Source organism: Micromys minutus (assembly GCF_963924665.1).
Source record: "Micromys minutus genome assembly, chromosome: 21".
Taxonomy (NCBI): Eukaryota; Metazoa; Chordata; class Mammalia; order Rodentia; family Muridae; genus Micromys; species Micromys minutus.
The window spans coordinates 27,554,389-27,578,371 of NC_137956.1; the positions used below are offsets into that span (position 1 = coordinate 27,554,389).

At 39.9% G+C, this 23,983-nt stretch overlaps 1 protein-coding gene across 1 annotated transcript in view; it reads right to left on the reverse strand.

The window, feature by feature from the left end:
- Window positions 1-23,983, reverse strand: part of PLS1 (plastin 1) — a gene marked incomplete at both ends in the record, with an annotated part of 41,868 nt that overhangs the window by 2,864 nt on the left and 15,021 nt on the right. Inside the window, 8 exons of the mRNA XM_080934822.1 lie at window positions 1,411-1,534; window positions 2,003-2,136; window positions 5,487-5,601; window positions 10,447-10,525; window positions 15,108-15,303; window positions 17,287-17,382; window positions 19,485-19,627; window positions 19,706-19,871. Of these exons, the coding sequence (XP_080790948.1) occupies window positions 1,411-1,534; window positions 2,003-2,136; window positions 5,487-5,601; window positions 10,447-10,525; window positions 15,108-15,303; window positions 17,287-17,382; window positions 19,485-19,627; window positions 19,706-19,871 (1,053 nt within the window). The remainder of the gene's footprint in view (window positions 1-1,410; window positions 1,535-2,002; window positions 2,137-5,486; window positions 5,602-10,446; window positions 10,526-15,107; window positions 15,304-17,286; window positions 17,383-19,484; window positions 19,628-19,705; window positions 19,872-23,983) is intronic.

Below are 23,983 nucleotides of genomic sequence, written 5' to 3' on the forward strand. Positions count from 1 at the left end.
ACTCCATAGAAGTATTACATTCATTTTCTAAGTTTTTCCTTTAATGTAAACATTAAAGACTGAAAGCTAATTAAATGTCTTACACTTTATGCCTCTTTTTAAAATAGATCTAAGACATTAATAGTAACACTTCAATATATCACTGTGTTCCTAAATGTGTCTTCACTGTCTTTGATCACTTTATTTAATGATTTACTTGCTTATTTATATTTACTTGCTTACTGTTGCCTGGAATCAAACCTAGGTCCTCCTACATGCTGGGCAAGCATTCTATGTATTTATTTTAAATGATGATTAATAAGGATGCAAGTCTGTATAGTATTAGCATAATATTTTCAAAGATGAACAATTAGAGAATGTTATGATAGACGACGTTCCTATTTTACATTTAAAAACTGTATTTCATATCTAAAACATGGAGACAAACCACAGACTGAAAGTTAGATTTTTTTTTTTTAATTCAACAAACAATAGTGTCACTAGTGTCTTCTAAGCTAGAAAAGAAGAAAAAAAGGTGTATTTGAATTAGGACCAAGAGAGTATCTCTCCCAAGATCTATTCTGTTAAAACCATGTGTAGCCTTCATTTTTATAAAGTGACTGAGTTCATCGATATAGGACATGTCTGCTACTCTCAAACACAGTTAAATACATAAAGCAAAGGCAGAGAAAACAATAAAGATGAATAAATATCTTTAAATATAGCTTAGGGCTTCATCTACTGGCACTTTTAAAGATATTTGTAAGATAGAAATTGCTGGGCTTTTAAAAAAACATATAATGAAAACCACAAGCACAAGGGTCACTGAATGAACATGTTCAAGCAGACATGCTTCTTTGTAACTAATACCAACTTGCATGCAACAGCAAAACACAATGAAGACTCATGGGTTAGTGGCTATGTATGTGTGTGCAAGTTGCATTCCCGTGCTTTATGAATCATCCTCAGATGCTCAGAGGAAAGGATTAAGTGCACCATGAAGCCGGATGGAAAGAATTGTTCTCCTACCAGTTTTCTCAATCCCCACTTGAATCGGTTTGGCCGGCTCTGTGTGCCTTGAACATGATGCCAATGCAACTCAGAGACCACTGCTAAGGGAGCACAAAACATTACAGGTCCTATATAAACAGCCAACACTTTGGAGATTCTTTTTGACATTTGACAACTGGATTTTTGGCTCAGTTCTATTTCTAACATTAGATTACCACATTAAATGCACTAACTTGCATTTGCATTCAACAGATAACCAAACAAAATGACAGGAATTCTAATTATCTCTAGGTTGTACATGCCTAAATATGTTTCTGGGGTCTAATACTAATATAATTATGAGCCTCATTAAAGTAATTCTCATTTAAAACCCCTTTCATTAAACTTAGATATAGTTTTTTTTTAATTTTTCTTAATTACCTTGAAGCTGGAAATAGAAGTTCGTTTATTTGCACTTTTAAGGGTCTGATTGACCCATTTAATAATAATATCATCACTGACTTTTTCACCTTCTCCAAGGTCTGATAACACTTTCAGCGTGTATCTGCAACAGAAATGATAAATTTGAGATGGAATTTGTTCTCACACATATCATACATCAACACTTAAGGAACAGCCAATCAAGAGGTCCTTCCACCAGGAACCCCAGCACCCTTGGGACTGAGGCTGGAGGATGGCAAGTTCCCATCTCCAAGTTAATATTCCTTGCTTTAGCTTGGCATTTGCACTTAGTTACATTCAAAGGTTATAAAGCTCACTAGTCAAAACCAAGCACTACTGGATAGTGGTTTTAAAATTTAAAACAACTCCTTACAAAGCCATTTAGAAAGGTATTGATATTAAGTGGTTATATTGCTAGAGATTAGCCCAGTATAATTTTGAACATATATAACCAATAGCAAATCTTCTACAGGATTAATTTATTTCACATGAGTCTCCAAAACTAGCTGCATAGTTGGTTCAGATGACTTGTTAGAGAAGTCTGTGTTACTGTAAAGACGCAAGCCTTTACCTTCTCATCAACTGCCACACCAGTGCCAGGGTAAGTGTTGAATTGCCTTCATTTAAGTCCTGCCCGGCAATACCAACCAAAGAGAATTTGGCCTCATTCTTCCCAAGCTCAACTGCATAGTTACAGTTTTCGATCTGTAAGCACACAAAGCTAACTGTTAGTATAGAAACAGATCTCAGAAAACATTCCCAGACTGTGCCAAGCAGTCCAACTGCCTGTAACAGCAATGACATTGTGTGTGACCAAGTTTGATTTCATAGTAACCAAGTCAAACAATTACACCCATTTCACGGGGATGGGATTGACCTAGATTTCGAAAATGGCTGAACCCTGAAGACCTGACTACAGCTTACACTGTTTATTAATGAAAAGTCTGTGGCTAAAAACTTTTATTTTGTGCATTCTTGGACATTCATATCCTTGTCCACTTGATCAGCAAAGGCTTTGTCTGGGATGTGGCTATTGTGAAGTAGTTTCCTCCTAAAGAAGATATTCTTCCCGGGAGGGAAGTTTCTTATGACACGGGGTATTCTAAAGGGAAATGAAACATTCCGGGGGGCACTCAAATTCAGGGAGTCATTGAAAATGACCAGATTCACTGAGCTCCTCCCTCTCGAAGCTTATACAATAATAAGGACTGTTGAGAAATGCTCTCAGAATAACTGAGCTACTTAGACCAGCCGAGCTGCCTGAAAAGAGACTCTCCAACCTGCTAAGCACCCTGCAGGCTGTGCGGTGAGCTCTGTTTCGGGGTTTCATGAGCTGTCACTGATGCTCAGGTGGGCCTTGGTGATATAGCCATGTTTGAGTCCTTTCTGCTCCTGTAAGTGCCCCTCACCCACACTTGTAAAAGAGCCCTCACCCCTACCCTGTAAATGAGTGGAACTCATTGGTTCACCAATCTGGACTTTGGTGGTACCCTCTCTTTGGTCTGTCATCAGTTTTCTATCTGAAGTGAGAGGATGCTTGCTTGTTCAAGTCACCCCAGGAATGAATAGTGTCACACAATGGGAGCTCAGTGGTAGAGTGCTTTCCCAGTATCAGAAAGACCTTGGGTTCAATCCCAAGCATCACAAAGCACAACTAAATAACCCAACTGAACCATACTTCACGTTTGTTCTCAGCACAGTGGCAACTACAGTAAAAATATGACTTGTAAACACTGGTGGCTTGAATAATGTCACCCATAAACTCATATGTGAGCATGCTTGGTCCCTAGCTGATGAACTGTTTAGAAGGATTAGGAGGTATGACCCTGTTCAAGGAGGTGTGTCACTGGAGGTGGGTGCTGAGGTTGTCAAAGGCCCACAGCAAGCCCAGCCTCTCTTTCTCCCTGATACCTGTGGATCAGGGTTTAAAGTTCTCCGCTACTGCTCCAGCACCATCCATGCCTGTCTGCTTCCCACCAAGATGATACCTGACTGGCCCCCTAAAGGTGTAAGCATGCTAATTAGATGCTTTCTTTTATAAGAGTTGCCTCGATCATGGTGTCCCTTCATGGTTACAGAATGTAATTAGGACAAACACCAAGTAAATCATTTCCCCACCTACTTCTAGTCCTTTCTAAAATGGTTTGGTCCAGTCTCTACAGAGGTTTCTCATCGGTCACCATCTAGTGATATGTGCTTTTCAGTTTTTACTTTATAACTTTTTCTCCTTTGATTACACATATGTATGTATGTGTGCACATGTGTGTGAATGGGGCATATGCACACTACAGCACATATGTGAAGGTCAGAGAACAACCTCAGGCATCATCAGTCCTTACCTTCCAGCCTGTTTTCCTGCACCTTTAGGTGACCCCCAAGTTCTCTCTAAGAGTACTGGGATTGGTACTAACTGTCCAGGTTGTATGTGAATTCCTGGGATTTGAAGTCAGGTCCTCGGATTGTGGAAAGGACTTTTGCCCACTAAACCATCACCACAGCCCCCACCTGAGGTATTTCTGCTCTGGTGAAACTGTAAGCTCTAACATCATTTTTTTTTCTTTCTCTTTTTTTACTGTAGTTCTTGAGTGTTTTTCCATGTGCACGCAGTATCTGAAGAGGCCAGAGAGCACATAAGATCTTCTGAAACTAGAACTAGACATGGTTGCGAGCCAGCATGCAGGTGCTAGGAATTGAACCCAGGTCCTCTGAAAGAGTAGCTAGTGCTTTCAACTGCTGGGCCTTCTTTCCAGACCCAGCTCTGAAAATCTTATTATACTAGTAGGGAAAAGGTACTTATTAAATACACTTTGGAATGAACACTAAGAAAAATTGTATAACTGCTTTACTTTAAAAAGTTAGTCAAGGATCCATTCAAAATAGTTGAACAAGAGATGCACTGATACACACACACACACACACACACACACACACACACATTCACACTCAGAATTTATATAATAATTTTTTTTTTACTAAAAAGCTAAAATGATTCTAGTACTCAGTTATCCCTGTTTAGCATGTTTAGTAGAAATAAGCATTATGGAGAGGTATATAATTATAAGCTAAATTAACTTCTAGTTTATGAAAGTAACATGTAACAGTATAAGCAGGAAGAGAAAACAGTGAAGATGAACAGGAAACCTTTACAGTTAACTATGTGAGGGCCTCTGTGTGAAACGTGTTTCAGTAAAGGCGAAGGGAGATGGGGCTGCTATGTAGAGCCCAGGATGGTGCCAATACAACCAGTGACAAGTAGGAAACCACAAATTAGAGCGAATGTAGAGAACAGGGTAACATCTGGTTTCAGGTTTGGTCCACAGCATCACACCCTGACTAAACTCAGGTCTTTATATTTGCACAGCAAGCACTGTCCTGAAAGCCATCTTCCTAGCCCAACTTTCTAGGTTTTCGTGAGTCAATAAGCTGAAATTATTCAGTCAAAGGACTGTATTAAAGTCTTGTTATAAATTACCAGAGTGATTATAGAGCACTTTTTCTAACAGCCTCCTACTTCCCCACCACTATCCATTTCCTTCCCTTCCTCCAACCCCCTACGTGACGCCATGAGGATAGGCTAACAGGTGGCCTTTTTTTCTCCTAAACCCCACAGAACTCATTTTGTTCAAGGTCGCTGGTATACATATTGCCAACATTCATACAGGGTTTCCTAAGCACCAACTCATGGCCTGTGCTTTTACTTAACATGCACTGTGCGGTTAGTAAGTGCAGTAAGAAGTCAAGATGTATCTGCTGAACAAATGAACGAGCACGCTGTTAAGACTTAGCGAGCTGTGGCAATCAGAGCAGAAGAGTGTACTCAGGGAACATCTCCACGAACGTAAGTACCACAACCTGCTAAAGATGAAAACACTGTAATGAAGTGTCTGCCTGGAAGGATTGCCTTTGCCTTTCCAAACACTTAATAAAGAACCCGTGACGTTCAGCCCATTTTGAGTTGAAGTAAATCCGCAGGCACAGACCACACACTGTCATCTAAGAAACTGAACCGTTGACTTTACATCAGAGCAACAACAATATAGCTGACAGTCACTCACCTTCTTCATGTTCCCCCCGAGAGCAGGGTAGGGAGGCTTGTTGACATGACTCCAGTTGACTGGCACACGGATCATCTCATAGAGCTGAAAGATCACCAAAGCATCTGCAAGGTCACTAAAACAGGAAGGGGAAATTGTTGGTGCTGATATTATTAAACGTACTGCAGGTGAATATGTGCCTTTAAACACACAAGAGTCATTTGAAGCTTATAAATGGCAAGACATTTCATTTAACCTCAAACTTTCAACCTATGAATCTGTCCAATTTTTTCATGTTTCTGAGGCATTTGTACCTATGTACAAACTCATACACTTGCACTCATATGAAGATTTGTGTTGCCACTGTTTCTATAAACTCAAAAACAACTGAAATGTCTAGTATTATAAAAGTATACTATTGAGTCAACTAACCTTACTAGGGACTCCTGGGCTGCCATCAGATATATTAAATTTGGTCTGAAAAGGCTGATATAAAATATTTTACAAGATACAGTCAAGTGTTTAAAAGTACATGGCAGATATAGTTTGATCTTGTTTAATAAACAATTATGTATGTATGTGTGTGTGTGTATATATATATAGACTGCTAAAAGTGGTTACTTGTGAGCAGAAAAAGGGGACTCTGAGAGGAAACAAAGGAATTACATGTTCTTATTTTATTTCATATACATTATTGTTTGAAACTTGTACAACAAAATGAGTTCATTTAAAAAGTTATAGAAAAATTATAAATGTTAATAAAATTTCAAAAATAAAAAATAGAAATTCAATGATAATAAATAAAATAAAAGCTCAATAATAAAAGTTAAGAGGAAGGGGTTTACAAAGAAGTAAGAGTTCCGAATGTAAAAATTCTAAAGAATTCTGTTGCTTTGGATTCAGAAGAATAAGTTCTCCGAGAAGCCCGCAGTCTGTCTGTGGAGTCTTGCTTTCAGCTCTTGATGTGAAGGAAAACAGGCAGCCTCCATGTGTTTTGAGTAGCAGTTCTATGGAGGGATGAATGTGTGTCTTTTCTCCTCCAGTAGACATGCTTGGCTATCTCAGCTCCTGCTCCTCTGAGCAGGCATCAGGCAGCAGTGAATGGTTGAAATCAGCTCTGTGAGCGAAGGAGACATCTAATGTATGAAGACACCTACACACAATGTTCTAACGGGCTGACTGGACCGTCGGAAAGCACATGAGCATTCTGTGTGCACAAAGAAATTACTCGTGTCTGTGTGTTCTGGAATCTCACCTACTTCACAAGTTTTTCTTTATTCAAGTTAAAGTGAATTCACCCCCTTTATACATTATGATATCATCATCATCATCATCATCATTATTAGTGTTCTAAATAAGTGGAAACCCGAGGCCCAAAGAGCTGAGTAATTTTCCAGGGATTTCACAATAATCCCAGAACCAAGTTATGACAGAAGAGTTCAAGGAATAATAGTTCTGGAACTATATTTAATAGTTTACTTAAAAGGGTTTTTAGTTAAGATCAGCGTTAGTCTTGTTGCTTTGGTGCCAACTGAGTACACTATGGGTGGGGAACCAAGTGCTCAGAGGTGGACTAGGAATAAAATCCAAACCCAAATTCACATACACATGCTGTTGGCGCTAACTAGATGCTTGGCTACTCTTTTTCTATCTTCAATGGTTCTCTCTAAGATTATGTTACTTTTGAAGATCTTCTGAAAGTGGGCAATTTTTCTTAAGAAAAAAAATGCATATGCCTTGAAGCCCTTTACTAATATTTCAAGAAGAATATCACACTAATAACCAAACATCTTTTAACTAAAAATTCGGTCAATTTTTCTGCTTTCAACCATTGAGAACTTTAGTGTTCTTGACATTTGCTTATTTATTTTTAAATTATAACTTCCGTTTTATTTTTCCAGGTGTTTTTCCTTCTGCCCTTATGAAGCCACTTCTTTACGTGGGCTTTGGTGGAGGTATTGGTGCAGTGCCCAAGGTCTGAATCATGGTAGGGGTGTTCGGTCCTTCCGGGCTTCACCAGACAGAATCCTGACGGGCTTGCTATCGATGACACAGCTCACGCAGCAATGCAGCTTTGTGCAGTAACGCAGCTTGACATGGAGCACGTAAGCATCGGAGCTGGCTTGCTTCAGATATGTCCCTGACATCAGCAGCTTCTACAATGTTTCGATTAACAAACTTCTTAATGGCCTTATCCTTGGGCACACACTGGGCACAGTTTGTGCAGCAAATTGGCTACATATGGCCACGGCCCTTTTTGGCATGACTGTTGTTTCTTCCTTTTTTTTGGTCATTTTGGAGCCAAGACTTGAAAAAGCCGTTCCTAACATTTATAAAAGTTACCTTGAGTCTCGACAAATTTTAATTCTTTTTTTTTTAACTTTAGTGTGTGCATGCATATTCAGTCATGTAAATACTTCATGTGTGGCAGGTGTGTACCTATGTATGCACATGCGGCCACCCAGGAGATACGAGGTGCTGTGTCTAAGAGTTGTCCACCTTCCTTTCTGAGACAGTCTCTCACTGGCCTAACTAGCTGCCACCAAATCATCTACATGGCTGGCCTGCCTCCTTCTGGCTTCTGCAGGCATTGCACATATGTGTTACACATAAAAACATGCAGGCAAGAAATTCATACTCATAAAATAAAAATGAATAAATCTCAGAGTTTTTTTTAGAAAGTTTAACCACTAATGATAAAAATACATGTTTACTGTTAGAAAATAAAATTGACCCACAATAAATTTGCTGAGATTAAAAATGAAAGTCTCCTGAATATTCTCCATATCTACTGCTTAGATTATATAATCTGACAGTTACTGCTCCAGACTCTAAGGATTCATTTATAAAACTAAACTATATATAGTCAGTTTTAAACTAAACCAGGTTATAGTAAATCTATCTCTGGTTTATTCTCAATGCCATACTGTAGACTTCCTTTCCAATGAGTTCACAAATATCTACTTTCTCCACACCTCTCTCCAATGCTGACCTTTTAGCTGCCTTGCTCCAATAACAAAAGTCTAGTCCGGTTGCTGCACATCTCTTCATCCAGATAGAAATTATACAGTTTTGTTTTTAAATGTCTAATAAGATAATAAGTTAATAATAAAGATAATACAATGCTGATTTGTATTTTAACTAATATTTAAATGAACTGCAAAGAACAGAAATCCTCAGCCAGGACCAGTGAGTTGACTCAGTGAGTAAAGGTGCTTGATAAGCAAACTAATTTCAAACAACAAGACAAAATTAAAATAATCACCCAGGGAAAATGAATGACTTGGGTTTAGTCCACAGAGCCTGTATAAAGGGAGGACCTGACTACTTCTAAAGTCATTCACAGGTAATGAGGGTTTTCTGATAAAGTAGTAATCTTTAGTTTATGTGCTCAATTCATTCTTGAAGGTGTTTCTTTGGCATATAAATTATTGGTGGGTTTAGGTAGATTTTTATTAAAATGCAGGAGAATTGTTATTTTGCATTTTAGTCAAGGCTACGGTCTGTAATAAAGAGGAGGTAAATGCATCCTCTTACCCATGCCTAAAGAGACACATTTTACCACTAGCAGAAAGCATAGGAACTAATTTAGTGAATATTGTTTTAAATCTGTCAATGTGTACTTGCTATGAAAATTAGTATAGAGGTTTCTCAAAAAAAAAAAAAAACAAAACAAACAAAGTTACAGAGTAACCATATTACCTTATTGCGCCATTCCTGAGTATAATCTCAAAAAGTTCTAAGTAAAAATACCGCAGAGATACTTGTACATCAATGTCTATTGCTGCATTAGTCGTAACAGCCAGGGTATGAACCAGCCCAGATGTGTACCAATAGAAGGACAGATACGGTACATATGGTCCATTCATATGTCCTTTTATTCGGTTTTAAAGAATAAAATTCAGACATTCAGTGACAAGATGCTCGCCACTCATGTACAACGCCCTAGGCTCAATTCTCAGTATAATACAATTAAAAGACTGTCTTGCACGAAATTAGGACACACGTAGAAAAATAGGTGCAAATGGAGAGTGCTGTGCTCCGTGAAGTGAGTAGATTCAGGAAGGCGAATTGCATATTTCTCTCATGTGTGGATCTGGACTTAAATCTACCCATGAATATGCGTGTAGGACATGAACACAGAAAAGACAGGATGGAGAAGAGGAAGTGGGACTAGCAGAGTGGGGAGGATGGCGAGGAGAGAGTGAGGAGATTTACAACGAAAAATAATACTTTTGAAAAAATAAATTTTAAAATTTCAAACAATAAGACAAATCAAAATAAGTACTCAGGGAAAATGAATTATTCCTATAAATAAGAAAAAATCATCTGTGAAAATTACAGTATAAATAAGGCATAATAAGAATAAAAACTATGATGATAGTAAAAAATGATGTACAGATGAGTATAATGTATTAGATATTACTGCTACTCTAAGCCTTAGAGCTGAAATCAATTCTTATTTTCACGACCAAGTACTATATGAATTTGGAAATTTACTCTTATAAGCAAATACTATTACCATCGTACCATCTTTTCACACAACACTTAATTAAAAAAGAAAAAAAAATATCGCCATTCCCCAGCATTGCAAACGCTGGCTAAATTCTTACGATCTGAGAAAAAAATCCTCCTGCTGAAGTTCCAGTTGAGTAAGAAGCGAGGTCATGACAGCCCGCTCAGTCAGCCCGCTCAGTCAGCCCAGACAGCCCACTCAGTCAGCCCGCTCAGTCAGCCCGCTCAGTCAGCCCAGACAGCCCGCTCAGTCAGCCCAGACAGCCCGCTCAGTCAGCCCAGACAGCCCGCTCAGACAACCCACTCAGACAGCCCACTCAGTCAGCCCGCTCAGTCAGCCCACTCAGTCAGCCCACTCAGTCAGCCCAGACAGCCCGCTCAGTCAGCCCACTCAGTCAGCCCGCTCAGTCAGCCCGCTCAGACAGCCCGCTCAGTCAGCCCACTCAGACACCATCCAAGGCTTTACCTGTACAAATGATTGATGTAAGGGTTGACGCCCAGTGAGTTCATCCAGTTCCGAAATGTCCTCTCTTCCTTGCTCTCTCCTAGGGTAGACAGAAGTCTACACTGATGATTCAGGCCAAAATAATGAGGTGTTATTCTTAAAGCATCCTGGTAGGGGTAAACTGGCCTCTCTGTCTGACATGCGACTTCTTTAAGGGGAAATGCTCTCCTTATCCCAACTATCTAGAAAGCTTCCGCCCCCTCTCTCTTCATCTAGGTTCCCTTGAGATCTTTGAACTACTACTGAGCCATAATAAGACACAAAATTCAAATAATCACCCACGGAAAATAAATGACTTGGGTTTAGCCCACAGAGCCTGTATAAAGGGAGAAGGACCTGACTGCTTCTAAAGCCATACACAGGTAATGATGGTTTTCTGATAAAGTAGTAATCTTTAGTTTATGTGCTCAATTCGTTCTTGAAGGTGTTTCTTTGGCATATAAATTACTGGTGGATTTAGGCAGATTTTTACTAAAATGTGGAAACAGACATTATTTCACATTTTTGTCAAGGCTAGTTAAGTAGTATAGAGTAGGGACCTGGTTTGGCCAAACACAAAGCCAATCTTCTAGTGGCCATGGTGACAGCACAGAAAATAGACTAGAAGATGCTACCTTCCTCCGACGCAGCCTTCTACATTTGAGACGATTAAGGTTAGACAGGAAACTTCCTGGGCACACGGATCTACACTTTACACCCAGTAATGAAGCTGAGAGAAGATTTTAGGTGATGTAAAAACTATGCAGTGAGGGGTATCAACCTTTTCCAGATTTCTGAGTTACTTTAGATCACTATTGTTGAAAACTCACTAGAAACACAGACCACCCCCAGCATATCACTTTGTTCTGAGACACATTTCATCACAGCAAGTTCCTGAACACCGAAGACCACCAAATGGTTTAGCCTGACTCCCTGGGTGTGCACCATATATCCCAAAACAAACAAAGAAACAAACAAAACAATCATGGGTATGGTATACACAACTTGAAGAAATGGGAGCTCTCCCTGCCATAACTGACTTACAGAAATCTTCTGAGAGTGAATTGGTCCTAAAGGACTACATTTCATCTTAGCCTTTGACAAAGCTGGGGGACAAAAAAATAACTTAGTATCTTATTCCCAAATTCCCCAAGGCTAAAACCTCATCTACACACAGGCCAGTATGGGTCACTCTAGAGTAGAAATCTATAACCTCCTGGATTCCAGGACCCTTATTCATCGTAGAGATGACCACAGAAGTCAACTGCACGCTCAGCGCCGCAGAGTATGAACCTGCATGTCCACAAAGGACCGGAGTCCCTTACAACCGAAAGGATTCTGTTATTTCCATAGAATATTCCAGAAGGAAATTCTTCACCCTACTTCCATGTAGATTTTCAACACTATTACCTAAAACATATATAATTCTAGTTTTATTAACCAAATAATTTCTTGTTTAAATTCTGTCCTCTCTGGTCTCAAAAAGTAACTGATTCTGTCTGTCTTCTGTGTTATACTACTTTATAATAAACAGTCTATATGGGAAAACTTTTCTTGAAAGAACCAAGTGAAACTAAGTTGTGCAGGTTAAAATACTGTTTCCTACAGGACATAAGCACAGTATGTTCACTGCTTAGCAGGCATGACTGGGATTTGCCTATTGGTTCTTTCTCTAACTTACTGATACAGTGTTAAGATATATTTTTCTTCAGTAATCAGTAAATGTTTACATTGTTTCTAGCTAGGAAAATCCAAATTATCATTTTAAACTACAAAAGATGGTATGTTACAATTTTGATTAAGATATTCAAAGTTCATTCAAACTGTTGATACAATGGATATTTGAAAAGACATTAAAATGACATTTTGAAGTTTGGAAACTATTGTTAAGTTTTGGAGTTTTGTATTTTTTTCCCCTGTTCTCAACTAATTATGTTATTTTGATTTTAAACACATGGAAAGTAAAATAGATTTTTCTAAGTGAGCATTTATTTACCTAGTGCCACTTAAGTCATCTTGGAAAATAGATGCTCAAAGCTACAAGCACTATGTATTTATACAGGAGCCACAGTAAAGCAATTTGAAAACATATGTATTGCAAACTAAAAATGCTTTTAGATTGTAGACAAACAAGGCAACCATGTAACTAAAAATTCTTAATTTCTAATGGTCCTGATAACACTATAAAATATTCTTTTTAATTTTCAAGTCAAATTCGCAAAAGTTTTAATACAAGAAGTATATTTTTAAAAATACGTTATTAAGAAGACAGAAGAAGAAATAACATACTCCACGCTCATTAAATGTGCTTTCCTTCTCCCACCCTGACCATCACTAAGCACATGCTGTAGAGTAAATACTTTCACTCATGAGCACATCAAACCTCCTCTGTGATTCGTCAGAGTAAATATTATTACATATCATATATGTATATTATATATATATATATGAAAACCAAACCAAGACTCACAGATGTTACTCAGATATTAAATGGTGAAAACATGATCTGAATAAAGTCTTTCTAACTATATGATGTACATATTTTCTGTCATCACAACTGAAGTCTCAGGTAGTCTCCCTGTATGCAGCATATGTGTTTGTCACAGTTTGATGCAAAGAAAGACATAATTGGGCTTTTAAATTTCAGTAGTTCCCTAGAGGCAAAAATTCTCTGCCAATGAGACATACTAATATATGAATTTGGGATAAGATCAAAGCTAAATTTTCATAAGGATCTGTAAAAACAAATTTACAGAGGAAAATAATCCAATAATAGTCCAGGTCGAACGCATTTTTGGTGGCTTCATCAGGACATACATATGTTCTAAATAAAGAAGGTTGATAAATATTTCCCACAGTATTTTATCAAGTATATTAAATACTGGAGGAAATATCCAGCAACTGTGCTCACACTTAAAAACTCTCAAAAGCATGCTAAACACCAGCCAAGAAACCCACACATGACAAAGAGGAGAGCGAGCAAGTTGGGAAGGGTATTTAGCAAAGAATTCAGTAAGTATAAAAAGCAGATCATTTTTAATATGCCACTCTAAACAATGCCTTCTGCTGTAAGACACAGGGATTTTGAAATTTTCCAGACTCAGAAAAAGAGTCTTCCTTTTTGGCTGAATTTTTCAGTTCTGGTTTTTTAACTCTAATTTTTTTTGCTTTAAAAAATGAAATCTATATTTTATCATCTTCACTCTCAATTATGTATATTTTTAGAGAATATAGCAGTTATTTGGCAAGATTCTCAGAAACAGTGTGTTAGATTAATTACTATTATATATATTTAACTTTCTTTCACTATAATTAAAATATAATTATAATTTCTTTCATATTAAATGTCATTAATTGTGATACTGTAATCACAAAGTGACAGGACATTGGAATTCTACTTGTGGCAGCCCAAGGAGAAAGGACTATGAAGCCGGCTCACCATCTCACAGGGAAGACAGTGGGAATGGGCTGTGGAGAGAACACACTGCCATGTAAAATTCTCCTAGCTTCCCAAATCGGAAGACTAAGTCTCGGGGATGGCTCTCCTTCCAACAGCTATTACAGCCACTGCTCTTACTCTTCACTTAAATATTGATGGTCTTCATGTGGGTGAGGATATGAGAATGGGAGGGAGAAAGTGGGAGACAGTCTAGCAGACTGAGGTAGCAGAGATGAGGAGAAAGAACTTACTGAGAATGTTTTTGTCATTAAGACAATTCATATATCGTGAGCTTCAATGACTTTTAAATTATGTAACAAATAGTATGAAATGCAATGTGTTGTGAACCATAAATCCTTTCAAAGACACATGATAAAAGCTAAGATTTGCCACAGGAGAGACAAAGACTTCACATCAAACTATGAAGCCTAATTGCCAAAACTAGTTTCTAGTATGTTTGCCACAATATCCCATCATAGAAGGCAAATTAGGTAGAGTGAACATAACCAAAGCCTTGCTCTACGTGATTAAATTTCATTTGCATTTTTTGCTTGCAGTCATCCATTCTTTAGGCATAGTAAAGACAGCACAGCATGAAAATGCAAAGCAGTAACTATCAACCCAGATGGGAAGAATAAATGCCACTAGTGAAAGAGAAATCAGGCGGATATATTTATAGGATATAGAAAAGTACTAAATACAGTACCTACATTAGGAGGGGTCAAATCTGCATTTCATGAAGCAAAACAGGAAAGTATTATATTATCAGACAGATAACAACCACCTACACATAAGTAATGAATATGATAATCTCTCAGGTACTCTAAAAACATTAAAAAGAGCAATAATGAAGGCAAGCCTGCATTCATGGGGAGAATGCTAGCAAGATTACTTTTTCTAATAGATAATTCGTTGTCCAGATTGGTGGTAGAGTTATATTACCGACTTGTTCAGGAGAGTTCTGTAAACGTCTGATAGTTTTCCTTTAACTCTAATGGAAAAATGGCAGCTAAGTATGTCTCATGCCAGCATTTTCTTACAACAAAACCAGCAATCATATTCTGTTCATTTGAACTTTTTGTGACTTCACTTCTGGACACACAAATAATCACATCTGCCACCATAGTTCCCCACCCAAGATGATGAGGTAGGGTAGTACCACAGTAAGAAATTCGTGAGTCCACTCAAAGTGGAAAGAACGTACCTTCCAGTAAGTTGAGATCAATATCATTATTGTCAGGCTTGTGTAGGCATGGGTATGTGTTAAAAAGATTCGCTACAAAGGCTAAGTTTAGCTTAGGGTTCCCTGAAACCACATCTGCAGGAGTGACAAACTGTCTGCAGCCAAGCTTATCCGCTTCCTGGAGCATGAAACCAGCTCGCTTCAGGTCATTTTTCTCCTAAACCAAGAAATAAAACAAAAAAGGTCAATATTAATTTTATAAGTATAATATTTACAAGCAATTTCATTTCCATAAATACATCGAGTAATAGCAGACTCTGAAAGAACCAGTAATCAACCTCCCCGTTTATTTAAATAGTTTAAAGTCTCTTGGGGCACTGGAGAAATGACTCAGCTGTTAAGAGCAATAGCTGTTCTTCTAGAGGGCCAGTGCCTGATTCCCAGCACCTACATGGAGGTTCAAACTATCTGTAACTCCAGTTCCATAGGATCTGATGCCCTCTACTGGCCTCTACAGGTACAAGGAATTCACATGGTGCACAGACATACATGCAGGTTAAACACCCATACATATAAAATAAAAACAAATATTCTTTTAAGCTCAAAAATATCAGCACAGAATTGCTCCACTCTAAAGGAAATGCAGAGACAAGAAGTGGAGCAGAGCCGAAGGAAAGGTCACCCTGAGAATGCCCCAGCTAGGGATCCACTCCTTCTGCAGTCACCAAACCCACACTATTGCTGATATGGAGAAGTGCTTGCTGACAGGAGCCTGATACAGCTGTCCCCTCAGAGGCTCTGCCAGAGCCTGACCAATACAGATGTGAATGTTTGCAGCCAACCATCGGACTGAACATAAGGACCCCAATGGAGGTGTTAAGGGAAGGACTAAAGAAGCTGAAGGGGTTTGCAACCCCATAGGAAGAACAAACAACAAACAGAAAGCAACAAACAGTGAGATCATAGAAAGTGATCGTCACTTCTATTAAGCAATGAAAAGTTACCAGTGAAGATGCCAAAATGTTACAACATATGGACTTTACTTAGCAATTAGCTTGAGTGCACTGTAAGAATTTTTTACTATTTATAAATATTATTTAGAAGTATAAGAATAATCAATGATATGATACTGTGCCTAGATTTTGCTTCAAAGTAACAGACGAGTAGGAAAATATGTAGAGAAAACATTCAGTCCAGTGGCTGTGGGATGACAAATGTTTAACTAGGTCACAGCAGCACTGAGTCCTTACTTTTTTCTTTCTCAAAATAGTCTCACTGCAGCTCTGGTTGACCTGGAAGCTGCTATATAAGTCAAATTGGCCCTGAATTCACAGAGAGCTACCTGTGTCTGCCTCTTCTGCTCCAGGATTAAAAGCAAAGAGAAAAGGAGAGAGAAGCAGAAAGCAACAGAAATGAAAAGACGGAAGAGGGGAGAAAGAAATGGAGAGAGGAGAAAGAAAGGGTGTGTTATGCTATAAATTTCACTGAACTTGATATTCAAATTCAGAGTTAAAGAGTGAAAGAGTCTCCAGGAGTTGGGAGAGTGGGTGGTCACTGCTGGACAGATACAGTGTCACCATTGGGAGAGTGGGTGGTCACTGCTCGACGGATACAGTGTCACCATTGGGAGAGTGGATGGTCACTGCTGGACGGATACAGTGTCACCATTGGGAGAGTGGGTGGTCACTGCTGGACAGATACAGTGTCACCATTGGGAGAGTGGGTGGTCACTGCTGGACGGATACAGTGTCACCATTGGGAGAGTGGGTGGTCACTGCTGGATGGATACACTGTCACCATTGGGAGAGTGGATGGTCACTGCTGGATGGATACACTGTCACCATTGGGAGAGTGGGTGGTCACTGCTGGATGGATACAGTGTCACCATTGGGAGAGTGGGTGGTCACTGCTGGATGGATACACTGTCACCATTGGGAGAATGGGTGGTCACTGCTGGACGGATAGTGTCACCATTGGGAGAGTGGATGGTCACTGCTGGATGGATACACTGTCACCATTGGGAGAGTGGATGGTCACTGCTGGACGGATACAGTGTCACCATTGGGAGAATGGGTGGTCACTGCTGGACGGATAGTGTCACCATTGGGAGAGTGGGAAATATGCACTCAAAACTGACAAATTTTATGCCCTGAGTACTCTTACTACAGTATATATAAAGCTAGTTTAGAAATTCACTTACATTAAATCCCGAAAGATCAATGTCCGTGGCAGGCCCATCATCTCGGTTACCTTTAGGAGCAATCTGATTAAGGAGGTGGAAATAGGCTTTTGAGTCCTTCAAAAAAAGAGAAGAAACAGCACTTTTAGATATATAAAATAATAACTAATTTTAGGGGGGAAAGTGTTCCCATGTCAAAACAAAATAGTATATTAAACAACTTGGTGCATACCCAGAGGCTCCTGAATACAAAGCACTGTACTTCAGGGTGTCTAGCACGGCTCTTCTTCAGCAGAACTTCTAGCACTGCTGGTGCCTATGCACGGAAGCCCCTCTGCATTTGCATCCTGAAGCATCAGTGTCATCTAAGGCTCAAGCCAAACATTTACCCTGGGAAGGCTTTCCTGCCCTCCCTAGAATGAACCGATGCCTCCCCGACATGATATCATCCTTTCTGGTCTCATTAGATTAAGTCATCCAATGTAGTCATCTCCCAAAAAATGGCTACTATAGTTTTTCTCTAAACATGCATAAAGCTCTTTCCAGCAGGAACCGAAGGCTGTTTTCCATCTCCTGACTATTTGCTCTGACCAACAAAATGCTCTGACTGTTTTCGGGGTCTCATGCTCCAAATCCCAGGGAGCCTCTGCCTTCTCTCTTTTAAAAGTCAACCTCTATCTAAAAACATCTGGTATTATCCGCCTGTGAGGAAGCCTAAGGTAGCCATGTGGAAAAGCCTGGCAGTTGAGCACAAAGATGCATGACCAATGCCTTTGTGCACATCTCAGACTATCCAAACTGACAGCTGATGTCAGGAGACACATGTAAAGAAGAACCACCTAGCTAAGTTGCAGCAGCACACAAAACTATGAGAAATACTAAACCAATTCTTTAAGCCAGTAAGTTTTGCATGGTGTGCTGGGTCTAATTGGTAAACTTGCTAAAAGCTAGCCTCTACTTCACTGTGCCTGGTAAAGTCAGTAAATTCTTAATAAATGTCTGAATGAACTAAACTGAATTTTAAGGGAATTTGGACTAGTGAACTTTTAAAACAGTAGTTAATACCTAAAAACAGAAAACTGTCACTATCATGGTGGAATGTTATTGAAGGTGTTTTATCTAAAAGGGAAATGGGAATACAAGACAGCACTATTCTAATTTTTTTTCTAGACCATTATGGAAAAAAAAAAAAATCACAGAGGAAAAAGGTCTCAGGGATCCAATTTGGCAATGACTATTCCAGTAGCTACTGGTAGGCAGAAGCAGATGTTATAGTTTCTGTGACAAGACTCCCTAATAGAGAAGAAAATACTTCCAAGCTACATTGGTTGGGAGACACAGCTCAAGATCCTCATCATAGTCAGCTGAGGCTCCTTGTCCTCAACCTGATTTTCTACTAGCTGGTTATTAGCAACCTGAGAGGAAGAGTTGAAACCCACAGGGCCTCCTTGGGTTTCAACTCTATAATTCTTGTTTCATTATAATTGACTGGGCCAGCAACAGGGGGAATGCTTTAGTCTGTTAGAGCTACCACCCCACCTTCATCTTATTTTTTTTAATTAAAAAAGTCTTATTTTTTAAAGCCAATAAACTGGTTTACTATTTTAAAAGATTTTGTGAATATTATTGGTAGAGTCTAATTCAGATTGCATTTTTCATCCCCAAACAACTTTTTTGGATTCAATTTTAAGTATGAACCCCTTATTTCTTTTTTTTTTTTTTTTTTCTTTTTCTTTTTTTACTGGACAGTCTCTGTATTTACTTTTCAAATGTTATCCTGTTCCCCTCTCCCATACCCACTCCCCCTCCCCCTCCATCATTGAAGGTGCTGCCTCTCCCAACCACCCTTTCCACCTCAGTGCCTTGGCGTTCCTCTACTTTGGGAAAACTTGCCTGGACAAACCCCCTTATTTCTTACAACCTGTACCCTTATTTCATTGTTTAAAAAAAAATGAAATGTTGAGATCTAAACCCTGGGCCAGCATGATGGCTTGGTGAGGCGTGAGCCTGGTGTCCTGTGTTCCATCTACAGGGCCCACACAGGTAGCGGAAGAGAATCGATTCCCGCCACTTTGTTTTCTGGCTGCCCCGAGCATATTGTAGCATATGCCCACACCACAAATAATAATGAATAACAATGACAATGAAGAAGAGGTGGAGGAAGAGGAGAAGAAGAGAGAAGAACAAAGTACAATGTAATTTTTTTCAAAAATCTAAACCTTAATGTCCTGGCTGAAGTTGTTGATGGTGCGCCACCCTGCGTTGGTCAGATGGTAGTTCACCCATCGCAGCAGCAGCTCCTCAGGGGAAAGCTTCATCAGCTCCTCCAGCTCCTCCCCTTCTTTTAGCAATGCAATCAAGGCTGGGAGGAAACACAGAGATGTAAGCTTTTCTTCCGCGGGCTTCTTCAGCTCAAGTGGAATGTTTCTGATGTTCTCACCTTCATTCCTGGAAATCTCAATATCTGCAAAAAGACCAACTTTGATGATCTGCCAGAGAAGCCCCAAGACCAAGTGAGGCTTTCCTTCCTTGAGATCCTGAGCACCAATGTTGACCACGGTGCAACCGATGGCGGAGGCAGAGTTCAGGGCAAGGTTCAGATTTTCCTGAATTGCCAAAAGAAATACACGAGTCAGGAAATGTTTCTAAAATCTTAACCACAAAGTTATCTGTAACAACTGATTGGAAAAAAAATTTTCAGATTTTTAAACATAGCCTTACAGAGCTAAACTACTAATGGTAAAACTCAGTAGTTTTAACTGTCATGAACACAGGGCAGTGAATTTCAGATTTGTTCCTTTAGTCTCACACCTTCTGCAAGTGTGCACCTCAAGCCATAACCCCCGGCTATGTTTGCTGTGTTCTAAAAGCACTGTAAGCCCAGTATGTGCAAGACAATCAGCTTTTCTTCCGTTCTTCCCCAGGTTCCTCCATCCCTATTAAAACCACTTCTCACTGACTTCCTGTCTCCGATGTTAGGAACAAGCTTCAATCTTGCTCCTCTCTTCCAAAACCAGAAGCCTAAGCAGAGTCTTTTCTGCCCTTCCACATCCGGTCACCAGTCTATACCAATGGCATGCTCCAAATACCCCTGAAAGCATGTCTTTCTCCAGTGGTTTCCTAACTTGGACCATTCTCACATTTCCTCTGCCCAACCTGTTGCCAGGAACGCTCTCCGTTAGATGTCTGACAGCACACAGACTGAGGCTAGGCTTAACACCATTGAGATGCTTCCTGTCACCACTGTCACTCAGTCTCTCCTCCCTCGTTCTCTTCTCTCATTCTCTCTGCTCAAACCACCCAGGTCCTTTGACTTTGAGTCAGTTCCCTCCTTCCACTATGTGTGATTTCGAATTCAATTAGTCAGGGTTAGCAGCAAGCACCTCTACCCCTGAGACATCTTGTTAGCCTACCCAGCCACTTCAAAACTCTGCTCACACACCTAATCTGCATTCTTCTCCAAATAGCCTACATCATAAAACAGCATCACCATGCAGACTACAGTACTCGCCCCAGTCTTACTCCTCTCTAAAATGTTATCTATTATCAGCCAAGCAAGGCGGTACATGCCAGTAGTCTTAACACTGAGAGCTAAAGGCAAGAGGAATTCAAGGTCAGCCTTGGCTACAAAGCAAGGTCAAGGCCTGTTGAGTGACATGAAATATTTTCTCAGAAACCAAAGCAACAAGCAAACACAGAAGACAAAATAATCCTCAACCCCACCCCCCAACACACACACAAATAAGGCAATGCAATAGCAATATACTTGCTTCTTGCTATATCCCTCCGGTTACAATTTTATTTGCTTGTTCGTACTACAGGTTAAACACTGGGCCTCATTCATACTAGCCCAACAGTCTACTTCAGAATCCCATACCACAACTCCTGTACCAGCTAAGTATGAGCCCTCTAAGAGCAAAAGCTTTGAGCTGCTAGTTGGCTTTCCTCAAGCACTTAGGCATAAAGCATATACCCAATAAATACTTACTGAATAAATGGATGGATGGGGAAAAGTGGACTAGGCAGGGAAGGACAGGAGCAGCTCAAATGCTTTGTGGAGCAATAGGAAGCTTCAGGAACTGGTTCTGTCATTCTCTCCCCTCACTACACTAGTGCACCTACATCTCTGTGAAGAAAGCCCTCTTCCTGTCATTCTCCACACTGCATGCCCTGCATTAACTTAGATCCATCTCTTTCTCTGAAGAGTCTCCACATTTGCCACTCCTCTTGGATTCTCATGGCTAACACTGCATAAGCACAAATGAAGGAAGTTATTAATATGTTTCCTTTTTAAAACATATTCTACTTGTATTTTCCTCTAGAAATTTCACCATTACTGGAAAAAAAGTCTTTATCTGTGTAAAGTATCAGAAGCATTTCTTTAAAAAAGGATGCATGGTCAGCTTTCAAATTCACAGACTCTTAAGATGGACTTTAGGATGAGCCAAAAGATCTGATAAGTCACAGGTTGATATGGTTCAATGCTTTCCAGAGATTCTCCTGGGTAGCGGTGACAGTAACAAGTAATTCGTGTGCTGACCACAGCAACACTGTAGCGATCTTAGAGTATCTCGGTGGCTTCCTGCTACAATATAATAGGCCTTACATGTAAACATGTATCTATCTCCTGGCTTCCAAGGAAGTGATTAAAGTCAGGGTTTGGGATTGTGTTGGTAACAATGAACCTTCTTGCCTATATAGCTCTCCCCAAGGCAGCAGCAGAACAAGCAAACATTCAACATCTTTATAACTTCCTAATTCACTTCAAATATGGAAGTGCCATCAGCACCTGGCAAATACTGTAAGCAAAAGCCTATAAAATATTTAATAGCTTCAGATGCTTTTAAATACCCAAAGCCAAATCAATACAATTTTAAAGACATAGCCTCTCTGCAAATTTAGACTTGACCACTAACAGTTTGCTAGCTTTTCCTTCCAGAGTATAGGGAATGCTTGGATACTTGGGACTCTCCAGAAGACACCAGCAAAGGGAAAGAGCTGGGTAACAACGATCACAACAAACTTACTTTTACAATGACCTTGTAGCACTGTCTTCATTAATATGGTTTTTATTTACAAGATCTTTTCTGTAGGTACTGCCTAAAAGACCCATTAAAGGGGCTGGAGAGATGGCTCAGCAGTTAAGAGCACTGACTGCTCTTCCGGAGGTCCTGAGTTCAATTCCCAGCAACCACATGGTGGCTCACAACCATCTGTAATGAGATCTGATGACCTATTCTGGTGTGTCTGAGGACAGCTACAGTGTACTCATACATGAAATAAATAAATCTTTATTTTAAAAAAGACCCATTAAAAAGATCTTTTTATGACCTAAGAATCTACTCCCCCCACCATTGCTCCTACATACAGCCTCACATTGTGCTCATCTCCTTACTGAATCAGGATCGCCACACCCCTTCCCAAGTCTTAAACCATCCTCAAACCCTCAGACTCAGCCTTTACCTTCCTAGGTCCAAGACATGACTACAGCTTTGTAGACAGGGATCTCCTCTTAGTTCAATAAGTTATAACCCAGCTTTACCTTATCAACAGGTTTTGGTGGCAATATGAGGGTATCAGATTTTGAGGTTTATTGTTTATGTTGTTATTATGGTTCCTGTTGTTTTGTTTCATTTATGTGTGCAATACAGGTATAAAAATGTATTACATGTAACTGGAGTTGTCATGTGTAGCCAAGTAAATAGTAATTTGCACTTGATAAAGCCAACATTACTGTTCTATAAGGTTAGTAGAGAATAAGACAATTTCTAGACATCTAAGAACAAGAAGTAAAAAGGGTGGTTGATGGCTCAGTGGCTAAAAGCGTTTGCTGGAGACCAGAGTTAGATCCCTCCACCCACATAAAAGGCTGGATACGGTGCTGTGCATCTTTAATTCTACCACTCCCAGGAGAAAATAAGATCAGAGATAAGATAATCTGCCAGAAGCTTGGTGGCTAGGGTACTGGCTGGTTTTGTGTCAGCTTGACATACGTGCTGGAGTTATCACAGAGAAAGGAGCCTCCCTTGAGGAAATGTCTCCATGAGATCCAGCTGTAAGGCATTTTCTAAACTAGTGATCAAGGGGGAGGGCCCAGCCCATTGTGGGTGGAGCCATCCCTGGGATAATAGACCTGGATTCTATAAGAAAGCAGGCTGAGCAAGCCAGGGGAAGCAAGTCAGTAAGTGACATCCCTCCATGGCTTCTGCATCAGCTCCTGCTTCCTGACCTGCTTGGGTTCCAGTCCTGATTTCCTTATGAACAGCAATGTAGAAGTATAAGCTGAATAAACCCTTTGCTCCCCGACTTGCTTCTTGGTCATGATGCTTGTGCAGGAACAGAATCCCTGACTGAGAGGTCAGCTAGCCTGGAATATGCAGTGCAGCAGCAAAAACAAGAGACCCCACCTTAGAACACAGTGGAAAGAGAGACTGTTTACCAAAAACTTGTCCTCTGACCTACAGGCATGGTGGCATGTTCTCCGCAGGTATACTTCATTTTTAAGGAGTAAGAGAACCCACTGTGCTTTCCAGGTCTCACCAGGGACAGCTGCCCTGACTCGGACCTTCTATCACAGGTTTGTGTTGTGGGGGTGGGGCTGTAGGTGTGAGGATGGCATGGAACTCAGAGCTGGCACAGAAGTGTTGCTCCCCGTCTTTCAGTGTATATAAAACAGGACACTCTGTCTTCCTTTTAAGGGCGTGACAAAGGGAAAAAG